General features: G+C 32.4%; 1 protein-coding gene across 2 annotated transcripts in view; it reads left to right on the top strand.

Annotated features, from left to right (window-relative positions):
- Positions 1-12,543, top strand: part of LUZP2 (leucine zipper protein 2) — a 440,045-nt gene that overhangs the window by 320,760 nt on the left and 106,742 nt on the right. For both annotated transcript variants that reach the window (XM_020286544.2, XM_020286543.2), the window contains exons 6-7: positions 495-557; positions 7,433-7,495. In XM_020286544.2, the coding sequence (XP_020142133.1) occupies positions 495-557; positions 7,433-7,495 (126 nt within the window). The remainder of the gene's footprint in view (positions 1-494; positions 558-7,432; positions 7,496-12,543) is intronic.

Here is a 12,543-nt window from a genome sequence, read left to right as displayed (position 1 = left end):
CACCCTATCTTTAGCAATGGACAGATTATTTAGACAGAAAATCAACAAGGAAACTTTGGAGGTAAACTGTACACTAGACCAAATGAACGTAACAGACATTTATAGAATATTTTACCCAATAGCTGCCGAATACATATTCTTCTTATCAGCACATGGAAGATTCTCCAGGATAGATAGTATGTTAGGTCACAAAATAAGTTTGAACAAAGTTTTAAAAATTTAAACCACATCAAGTATATTTCTGCTCACAATGGAATAAAATTAAAAATCATCTTTTCTAATAAATATGTTAATGCTAATGTATAAAAAATGTAATTAAATAAAAGGAACATTATTTTACATTATATATTTAAACAGATTGATACAAATCTATTATACCTTACATCATGAAAGTCTAATCTGTGAACAAAACATAGAGCAATCATGCTGACATACTAAGGAAATTCTTAATATTTAATTAATTCTTTATAACAAAACTATGTTTCTTTCCTCAGAACAAAAGCTTGAAAAACAAACTCTTGTCAGGAAACAAGTTGTGTGGCATTCATGCAGAAGAGGTGAGTAGATTTTTTTTCTTCTTCTAACTTCAACTGTATAAAAACAACATTGGCACCAATTGTATTTTTGTTGTTGTTGTTTGTTTGTTTGTTTGTTTTACCCTGATATCTGGTAACTTTTTTTTCCTAACACAAATGCAAACTTTTGAATAACAAAATGAAATATATTTTAAACTTTTGAATATTTTTGAGTGTTTTAACATTGCATGGCTAGAAGAACAAAATAACAAAAACAGTTAAGTGTTACTTTCATAAAATAATTTTCTGGACTCCTTTGGAAACTAAATTGTAAGGGTTTATATAATAGACAATTCCTGGAGTATATGAAATTTTCCTTTTTTGTGTATACCATCTGTGTGGTGTCTACAAAGTTTTATAGTGACAATTGACTATCAGAGTGAGGATTCTGAGATTGGCCATAAAACTTACAGACAAATTATTCATTGATTTGTTTGCTGAGCAACAAAATTATCTTTTGTATTTCTTAGGGAATAAAAAGTCATTCTTGTTAATACAGGTTTAAATAAAATATTCAATATCCTGTACTTCTCATTTGAAAATATATTTGTTCTTATGGTTCTGTGTTTAATGAAGAAATGCAGTTCATTGTAAGTAATTCTCAGTGATAGCAATGAAATAGTAGTGATAGTGTCACATCATTAACAAATGATTGTTTATACCTCAAGATGAGGAAACAAAAGTCACTGTTAAAATTGGATCCTCCAAGAAGCACACATAAAAATGTACTATATGTGCAAAAAATTTATTCCAGGATTAGCCTATAAATGGTAAGGAACAGACAGACATGAAAGGTTTCATACCATGAAGATCGAATGCCTCAGCAGAAAGAGGAAAGGAAAAGCTTTAGGTGCAATGAGAACAGTGGATTTAAAAAGTTAAAATGTACCACTTTACCTATAGTAGTCTGGAAGTAAGGCAAAGAGCAGCTGCTGTTTGCCTTAGCCAAGTTGAAGGAAAGCTGGAAAATGCCCTTAGAATAGTGGTTATGTGTCCAGCCCACATTTGGGGTTTCTCTTCATAAAGAAGGTGAAAATACTGTTTGATAAACAAGGAAAAGTCATTATCACAAGCACTGGCATTCAAATCTAGCATGCAATAAAATAATTCATTTTATAATATCTTTACAATAATATCATGTGTGAAATGAATAAAACTTTTTAATACAAATAAACTAAAGGTTGAGACTCTATAAGGTGAAAAATCAGATTAAATGGTTTGTAGATCTGATCCAGTGTAGTGTTTCATTACATTGCATTTTTCTATTTAGATAGAAATAGACTTATACATTGTTCATATTTGCTAATTTTCCAGAAACAGTGCAAATGAGGTTTGTGCAGGTTCTGAATATTATTTTCAAGAGGGTAAGCAAGTGGGATGATGTTATGAATAGGAATATCTATATAGAAGCTATATTCTGAGATAGTCAATATATTTTCAGGATCCACACAATACTCACACTCATGAAAGAAAGAGGTCTCTTGGGAGAAAGTATCTGTGGTGTTTAGGGAAAAAATAGGGTCTATTTTTATTTTTTGGCCTCTTAGTTCAAGAATGATTAATAGTTTTCTTCATCTCAATGTCTTGGATTACATTATATTAGGTATTGTATTAGGTTATTAAATATGAAATGTCTGATTTCCTTAAATACTGAGTTTGACTCTTAATATCTCTGACATTTCTCTTTGACACTCTTTGGGATGTATTTTCATTGTGAAGGTATATCCCCAGTCTTTGAAATGCATATTTTGGCTTGTGATTATCTTTCACATTTTTTAAGAGCAATTTTTGTGAAACCATGGCTAAGTCAAAAATTTATGTTATTTTTGAATATGAGTTCCATCATGGAACCAATACAGCAAAGATAGTTTGAAATATCAACAAAGTGTTTGGGAAGGATGTGGCTAATGAACACACAGTATGTGGGTGGTTTGAGAAGTTTCATTTCAGTGATTTTAATCTTGAAAGTGAGCCATGTGGGTGACCTAAGACCAAGGAAAATAATGATGAGCTGAAAGCTGTAGTGGAAACGAATCCATCTATGGATTCGTGAATTAGCAACAAGGATTGATGTTACTATTCCAATAATATTGGATCATTTGAAACAAATTGTCAGGGTAAAGAAACTGGAAAGATGGATATCCCATGAATTAAATGAGTGTCAGAAGCAAAATTGTCTGGAAGCTTGCCTTTCTTTGTTGTCATGACATAAAGATGAACCATTTCTGTACCATATTGTTATGTGTGATGAAAAATAGATTCTTTTTGACATTTGCAAGCATTAGGCACAATGGCTGGATAAAGATGAAGTGCCAAACTACAGTCCAAAACTGAAAATTTACCAAAAAAAGCTAATGGTGTCTGGTGGTATTATCACCAATGGAACCTGGTCAATTGATTTCAACAGATGTCTACTGCAACCAATTTGACAAAATGATGAGGATGCTTGTGATGAAGCAGCTAATATTGATAAATAGAGACAAGCCAATCTTCTTGCAAGACAACATACATTCATCCACATCTTGCACACACAACACTGCTCAAACTACAGAAGCTCTACTTGGAAACTCTCTGTCACCCCCCACATTCACCAGACCTTGCACCAACTGACTACCACTTTTTCCAGGGTTTGGACCACTTCAGCCAGCTGTGGAAAATACCTTTGCAATTTTATTGCCACTTGCTCCCCAGGCTTCTTCTCTGCTGACATAAATAAGCTACCATTAAGATGGCAAAACTGTGTCAATAGTTTAGGTGTATATTTTGATTACTTGTACTGTATCTTGTTTGAAATATAATAAACTATACCTTTAATTCAAAATCAGACATTTCATATTTAATGACCTAATATTTAAATTATAATATAAAATACTAATACAAAATAAATATTATCTCTGAATACCTATGTGTATGTTGCTAGATGCTTCATGTATTCATATTGCCAATGTTGAAATATACTGTGTTAGGTTCATTACAATATAGTCATTTGCCCAATCTCATTATATATTTATGAAATAAATTTAAGGCTTTACATTCTAGGTAATATGGGAGACATACTTTTGTCTCCCACATCAATAAACATTTCAAAATAATATGGTGGCAAGTTTATTTAATTCATCATTATCAAAAACAAAACAATAATGTCTACTGTGGTTTAGAAGCTATAAACGACCTTGCATGTTAGACCAGTGGCCCAAGACTTTTGGCATTCATAGATGAATAAAATATTGAAATCCCATTGACATCCAATGGATTGCTAAGGTTTTAATTTTCAGAAGCAGAATATTATCAAGGGAAACTACTACAAATGTCTTCTACCATAACAGTCACTATTACAGCATCACAGAAATGCTTTTTGAACACGAAACTGTAGGAAGGAAAATCTGACTAAAATATATATTCCTAAATGGGATAAATAAGGTTAGCTAAAATGTTCTATCATGGATATTTTCTTCTTCATCTTTTTCACCTTCATCTTCTTATAGTCATCATCATCATTATTATTAACTTTAATTTTGCTGTGGACTTGTAAATACTTCATGACTCACAGGTGCCAACAATCACTATGCAGTAAAAATAAAGTTATTATAATTTCCAATATAATGACATCTCAATTGTTTGAAGGTTATCCTTTTGCTAATTTTAATTTTTTTAAAATGTTGCTAAAAAGCTAAAAGAAAAGAGTCAAAGCATCAATTGGGTTTCAAATTAATGTGTATTACAAAAAGAGATGCACTCACTCAGAATTTATTTATCCTTTGCATAATCTTTCATCAAATTCTTAGGATTTTGGTTTTTAATTCACTAAAAATTAGAAGAGTGTTGAAATATGCTATTCAGAGAAGAGATGGGTGACTGTGAAAAAAACTTCTAAAAATTATGCTTATATTATGATAAAGCTCAAGAAATCTGGCCATTCATGCTCATTAAATGTAAAAGAAAGATATCTAAGTTTTATTGTAGTTCCTTAATGAATCACTGAATAATACTATAATTGATGTTCTAATAATAATTCCAAATTTTGAAGAAATGGTTAAATTATATACTATTCATTCAGTTTAAATATGCATTAAAACTGAATACCCCAGATGATTTCAATGAGTTCTCTGCTGTATCATAATGGGTGGAGGAGCATCAATTACGTGAAAGAATAGAAGAGCAGTTGGGCAAATCACGCATACCACATGTAGTAGTAATCTTCTATTCCTCATTGATACTCAACATTAGTTTGAAGAAGAAGAAAAAAAAAGTCTGTTTTCCTGAAAGACTATCTATCCTGGTTGTAAATAAATCTTGGACACAGATTGGAACAGCAGGGAGAAAATGCCAATCAACCATACATTTGAAATTGTGAGAGGGAACATAAACCATCCTTTACTGAAATCCTTTATTTTGTAGCACAAAATAATGATAGCCATGTAAACCCTCATTATCTTATAGGGAGAATATAATATGAAGGAAATGCTGTGTCTTAAATATCATTATTTTGGGTCACTTGGGAAACTTTGTGTGGGGAGTGACAGAGATGTAAACATAATTCTGAAGTACAAGTATAAATTCAAGGTACTGATGGTTCAAATGTGAGTTTTCACTCTTAAGAGCCATTAAAAACCATATACACGCAATGGTTGCTTTTTGTCTTCTTATGCATCATGCATTTCACCTTCACTATCCATATCAAGGAAAAGAGGATGACTTTCTATGGAAATGAGAAAACATTAACTACTTTGTGAAAAACCATAAATCCTTGCTGCTCCTGTGTGTAGAGTTCAATTTCATAATACAGAATTATTAATATGTCAAACTCTCAAATTCTTCCTGCCTTCCTTTCTCCCTTTCTTCCTTCTCTCCTTTGCCACTTCCTTTCTACCTCCCTCTCTCCATCTCTTTTCTTTCTGTCTCCTTCCCATATTTGTTTCTCATTTCATTTCATTTTTTGTTCTTTCTTATTAACTTCCTGATTCAATAGATCCTTAAATGCACTTGAGTCACAATAGAGATTCTATGAAAAACTGTTTCCAATAGTAGAACTTTGCAGTAGCATGTTTATTTATAACACTTTCAAGTTTCCACTTCAATCAGTGGTGTTTACAGCATTGGATGATGATTTAAAAATTATGGCAACATTATAACACAGCCTCCCACTTAGCAAACTCTTGTATATGGCATGGTTAGAAATGTTCTGAATATAATAGGAAACTGAATCACAGTACACTTGTAGATGGTTCAGTGGAAGACTCATATATATGCCATGTGTGCTTGGAAAATTATATTTCAAGTATCTTGGTGGACTTTTTTTCATTAAAGAAGCCTTTCATATCAACACAGTTTACTAAGATATAATAGTCACATAAGGATCTTGTAGTTATTACCTACTTTGACCAACTACTTTTAAAAAGAAATTTTAGTGAGATATAATTTACATACAGTGCATCTTCTTTAAGTGTACAGTTTAATGGCTTTGACCAATGTATGTTTCAAGATACAGAACATTTCCATCACCCCCCGACTCAATCTCCACTCCCAACCCTCAGCCCATCTCAACTACTAACCTGATTTCTATCCCTATCCATTTGACCTCTCTAGAGTATTATGCAAATGGAATTATACAAAATATAGCTTCTAGTAACTAGACTCTTTCACAAAGCAAAATGTCTTTGAAATCCATCCATGTTGTTATATGGTTTACTATTTTATTACTTTTCTTTTTAATTTCTGAACAGTATTCTAATATTCCATTTCATGAAGATGCTACAATTTGTGCATCTATTCACCAGTTAATAGACATGTGGGTTGTTTCCAGATTTGGGCTATTATGAAAACAGATATTATAAACATTTTTGTAGACATTGTAATTTCTCTTGGGTAAACACCTAGGAAGGATTGCTCTGTAATGCACTGTGCATATGTTAAACTTTATAAGAAAGTGCCAGAATATTTTCCAAAGTGACTGTATCATTTTATATTCCTACTCAACTATTTTTTAATTATTATTTTTTCTTCATGTAGCCATAGTAATTTAACTGTTTGTGTGTGTGTGTGTGTGTGTGTGTGTGTGTGTGTGTGTGTGTGTATTTTCTCCTGAGTAAAGAGTCAGGACCCATAATCTTACCTTTTACATAAGAAATATAATTAGAGATATAATTAACAGATATTTATAATAGAATGTTGGGCATTGAGACTGATCTGGATAAGTGGAAATGCATGATCATTTGTGTCTTAGGAGAACAAGATCCAATGTGGTATCCAAACATGTCTTCTGGGAAAGATTTCTTTGTTAAGCATTTTTATGTTTGTGATGGCAGTATTAAAAAGTGAGTTCTAAAATTCAGTCTTAAAAACGCCATTCACTTTAGCATCTTAGCAATTCTAGTGGCTTTCCTCACCTCCTTTCCTGTTTGATTGCTGCCTTCACCTTGGATATGTGTCAAATCCAAATTTACCCATGTGTAATCTTAAAAAATAAGTAATTGAAAATAAACAGTGAAAATGGAGGCATTCATATGCACAGGTGTATTTAGCATCTAAACCTAAAGTTTTGTCCATGTCTATGTAACAATCACTCTGTGTGTTTGGATGTGGTGTGAGAAAAGAACAATAAGCAAATTTCTTTAAATAATACGTTTAAAACAATATGATGTTTTCGAAAAGGCTTTTTTTTTTTCCTTTCTGCCTAGGATATCTGAATGTTCCACTCTCAAAGCAGAGTTTAATTTTTTTCTGTTTTTACTTCCAAAGTATTTGGTCTCTGTTTTGCTTGGCTGCAAATTTATTATTGTTCAGTCTGAAAGAATTTAGTCTTCAAGTTTGAAAATATGAATGAATTAAGGCACTAATTCATGTTTCTGCTTTTGCAGTCAAAAAAAATCCAAGCCCACCTGAAGGAACTTCGTTATGGGAAGAAGGATTTGTTATTTAAGGTGAGCATCTTTCCTCCTCCATTTTGCTACTCAATATATAAACTATCCAAAACCATTATTTCTTTTAAATTTAATTGTACTTGACTGAATTGAAGATGCTTTCCTTTTCTTGCCAACTTTATTCACCAAGATAGGTGCATGTTTTGGGGGTACATTCTTAATCAAAGGTAGGCCTCATTCCAAAGTGTTTAAAATCCTTTATAACTTCAATTACTTTAATTCAACATGGAGAAATATTGTCTTTTGGAATATTTACATAAATTAGAGCATTTGTTGAGGTAGTTTCCAGTGATGAGTTTCACTGCTGACCCACAGTCTTGACTTCCAGAAACCCCTGCATAAATTTCTTTATTATTAAGAGTCATGCTTATAGCAGCACAATTCACAATTGCAAATATATGGAAACAACCCAAGTGCCCATCAATACATGAGTGGATTAATAAAATGTGATATATGTATATCATGGACTACTACTCAGCCACAGAAAACAGTGGTGATCTAGCACCTCCTGTATTATCCTGGATAGAGCTGAAGCCCATTCTTTTAAGTGAAGCATCACAAGAGTGGAAAAACAAGCACCACATGTACTCACCATCAAATTGGTATTAACTGATTGACACTTATGTGCACATATAGTAATAACATTCATCAGGTGTCAGGCAGGTGGCAGGGCGGGGAGGAGGGGATGGGTAATTCATACCTAATGGGTGTGGTGTGCACTTTCTGAAGGATTGACATGCTTGAACTTCTGACTTGGGTGGGGCAATGGAAATATATGTAACCTAAACATTTATCTCCCATAATATGCTGAGATTTTTTAAAAATGAGATTTCATTACATACCTATTAGAATGGCTAAATATTACCCAGGATGAGGCAGAAGAATGCTCACACACCCTTAAGTAAAATAATACAACCTCTTTGGGGGGGCGAGTCATCATCTTTATTCATTACTAATTGATTTTGGTTGGCGATACTTTCCTTTACAAGACTATCCAGTCAAAACCTTATGAATAAATAAGCAACTGCTGCGATCTATGGATATGGTAGACTTGAATAGTGGTCCTCCGAAAATATCCAATTGTAAAATCCCTGGAACCTGTCAATGTTCTCTTACATGACAAAAGAGTATTTGAAGATATGATTAAGTCAAGGATGTTGAGATAGAAAGATTGTCCTTATTATCCAGGTATGTTCTAAATGTAATTATATACATAAGTCCTTATAAGAGCGAGACAAAGGAAGAAGGCTACATGATCACAGAAGCAGGGGGAGGGGAGTTAATGAAACGGATTCTCCACTACAGCCTCCAGAAGGAACCATTCATGCCAACACCTTGATTTTAGTTCCATGAAATTCATTTCAGGCTCCAGACCTCCAGAACTGGAAAAGAATAAATGTGTGTTGTTTTAAGCCACTAAGTTTGTCATAATTTGTTACAGCAGCAAAAATAAAACTAACACAGATACTTTATTCTCCCTTGGGCAGGTAAAACACAGGTATTTTTAATTTTGCTGGTTGTCTATCTGCCTTGCCAAGTGCAGTAAAGTGACAGAGCATTAGGCTCTTAGTAGCAGGAATGATAATTTGTTTAGTAAAAATAAATGTGGATTATTTTATATGTAACATTTACTTTTAAAAACAATTTCATTGTAACGATCAGCTCAATCTGTTCCTCTTTCCATTAAAGAGGAATGAATCCATATTTTATTTAATGGTAGGGAAATTCTGGAATTTTTCTAATGAGAACTAAAAGAAAAGACCTCTCTCTTGGTCAGTACTGTTACCGTTGGCTTAGAGTCATAGGAAAGTGTTCCTATTATGTCAACCAATATTTATTAAACACTCATTCCATGAAAGGAATGAATCTGGGTACATCTTATAATTTGCTTTTTCATCAATATGCTGCCTGCCATTTCTTTGGCTTCATTTATAATAAGATATTCCCTAGCCTCCCAAGCACATTCTGCATTAATTCTCAGTGATGCTTACTAACCCTCACCTCCCAGCACTCAGATGATTTTGTGGGAAACACAGGATAAAGTATGAAACCTAAGACATTTGCTTTCCACCTTTAATCCTTCATGTTTAGACTCTTGAGCTCAGGATATCTTAACTCTTACATTCATGCTGGCCTGAGCTGTTCATAGTCATCAATAACAAACAGTTGAAATTAACAACAAAACGTGTGTGTATGTGTATGTGTTTATTTGGAAAGAAATTTTTAGTTCTCTATAAATTAACTTAGTAAAATCAGAAGTGTTATAAAACAAATCCAAGTTTCCTAGAGCTTATGAGTTACAGGTATTAAACTGATTTACACAAAGATAGAAGATCATATGAGGCTTTTGGAAGGTTTTGAGTTTTATTTCTCAAATTGAAAAGTTTTAGAAAAAAAAAATTGGGGGAAGAGAATGAGAAGATCCAGTACTGTTCAGTGATTTATATCTTTGCAATATGCCAGTTGACTGTAGATTACTAACTTATCATCGTTCAGATATTACTTCCATAAGAATTTGTTCAAAATATTTTTGACTTGAAAAATGAGACCTATGTTTGTAAACCTTGTTATTTAATGTCAATTTGAGGAGCACATGTATATGAAATCGAGAGAACTATACATGAATGGAGCATAAAGTTGCATGAAATAGGATGCCTTCAGCATATACTCCTCCTAAAAAAGCTATTTCACAATAAATATTTTTGTTAACTCAACAGCGGGTTTGGAAACATGACAATTTTAGAGTTTATTCAGTAGCTCAATGCTGTCAACAAGACCCAGGCTTATTTTTTATCATCTTCTCCCAATCCCAATCATTCCATATCATAATCCTTAACTTGTTGACTTGTTCGAAGCTTTGGTTCCCCGTCATATCGTGATGGTTGCTGAAGATCTATATGTTGTATCTTCATGTGCAGAAAGTCAAAATAGATAAGGGAGGCACCTGTTTTTCAGGATCATTATTTTTATAAAGTAAGAGAATTTTTTAAGAAGTCTCCCCAAACTAGGTCATGAATCCAGGCAAAAGTAAAACCTTAGCATTTTCAGTTTCTATTGTGAAACATTGTTTCTTTTAGATATAAAACAATAAGAAAAGAATTGCTGAGGGAGGCAGCCAACAGTTTCTTCTATAATGCATTCATCCACTCTTGATGACAGCAAACTTATGTGATTTGCTTACTACTATATCAACACTGCACAGTTTAAGCTTTGAAAGAACTTATGTTACATAAATAAATAGATAGATAGATAGGTTGATAGCCAGCTACCTAGCTAGATAAACATGTCAGGGAAATAAACAATAGAAACTTAGACAAAACACTAAAGGCACAGAAATTCACCTATGCATCTTCGAAAATGAGTCTACAAAATATCTTTGGTGACACTTTGCTGAACCCTGAGACAGTAACAGAAGATTCTATTTCAAGTAGTTTCCCCTTAGGATATGTCCAATTTGGAATAAATTCGATGGTTTTCAGTAAATGTAGACTTTGAAGGAGTAATTCTTGCTATTGAGGCATTTACATTTTATCCTAAAAATAATGGCACATTCTGACAATTACACGATGATAAATTCAGTGCTCTTGTTAATGCTTGGGAGCTGGCTTTCACTTGGGGAAGACTTCCAGCTGCAGTAAAAATTCTCCACTAAAGAGAGGTGAGGCTAACCTGACTATTGCCTAAGACTTGAATTGCTTTGTATCATCCTTGATCCCATTTGGAGCTAAATACCTGGAATACCTTCTGGAATACCTTCTCTCCATTTTGCTACTATTTGAAAATTTTACAACTGCACCTCTTTTTAAACATTTTCTAAGTATTATTTGTTCATTGTAAAACAATTTCAAAACTGTCAGAAAGTATAAAGCCAAAACACACACTTAAAATCCCATCACTCAGAAAAAAATACAAGCAATATTTTGATACAGTTTGTATTTCTATCTAGTTCCTTTAGTAGGAGCCCTGTCTGCCTATGATTGATCAATCACAATATATAAATATATATCTTCTTAATATAATTTTAAAACACAAAAATATCCTTTCATTTTTATTTTTTATAAAAATTTAGATGCGTAATCTTCCATTACATAGATATGCCAAAGGTTACTTAACCTTTCACTTACATGTGTATGTGTATACATATGTACATATATATGTGTGATTATTTTATGCTTCACTATGATGAAAAATGATTTCTTATTTTTAATAAGGTATAGTTTTCATGAAAGATGTATCTAACTCTCAAGTAGTTCACCAATGTTTTTGAAAAATGTTAATGTTATTATACTTTGAACAGTTTACTTCAAGAGAATTATGACAGTTTACTTTCCCATTAGTTCTATAAAAAGAAGAAAGTTGAATTTAATTAAGACTTCTTTTGTACTGGATATTCTCATTAAAGAAACAAAAATAAATAAGCAGGTAAGTAGTTATACAATTAAATAAATGCAATGAAACACTAACATACTTTGTTTTTTAAGAGATTATAAAGTAAAAAATATTGCTTTAATTTATCATAAAATTGGTTATTGGTCAGTTTTAACATTCACTTTAAAATGTAAATCACTTAATTGCCTTTGCTTTTGTTTTTGGTAAATTCGAAACAATTTCTACAATACTCCTCAGCAACCAAAGATTCAATCTAGCCACTTCCCAATTGAGCTAGGTAATGGGAGACAGTTTGATTGTTTTGTAATTTTCCTGTTATTTTTTGAATGAAACCAATGTAAAATACTATGTATCATTTAGTGTTTGAATTAAAATGGTGACAATTAAGTTACGGCCTTCAAGGAGTTTATAATTTGGAGACAGAAATACTACAGCGATACAGTTGGCCCTCTGTATCCACAGGTTCTGTAGTTGCAGGTACAACCATGTCTTGAAAATATTTGGAAAAAAACTCATAAAAATAATACAACAATGAAAACATACAATAAATACAGCATAACAACTATTTACATATTATTTATATTGTATTAGGTAGGTAATCAAGGTATGATTTAAAGTATACAGGAGGATGTATATAGGCTATATGCATATAATATGCC

Source organism: Microcebus murinus, chromosome 4 (genome assembly GCF_040939455.1).
Source record: "Microcebus murinus isolate Inina chromosome 4, M.murinus_Inina_mat1.0, whole genome shotgun sequence".
Lineage (NCBI taxonomy): Eukaryota > Metazoa > Chordata > Mammalia > Primates > Cheirogaleidae > Microcebus > Microcebus murinus.
This window is presented reverse-complemented; position numbering and strand designations above follow the sequence as displayed.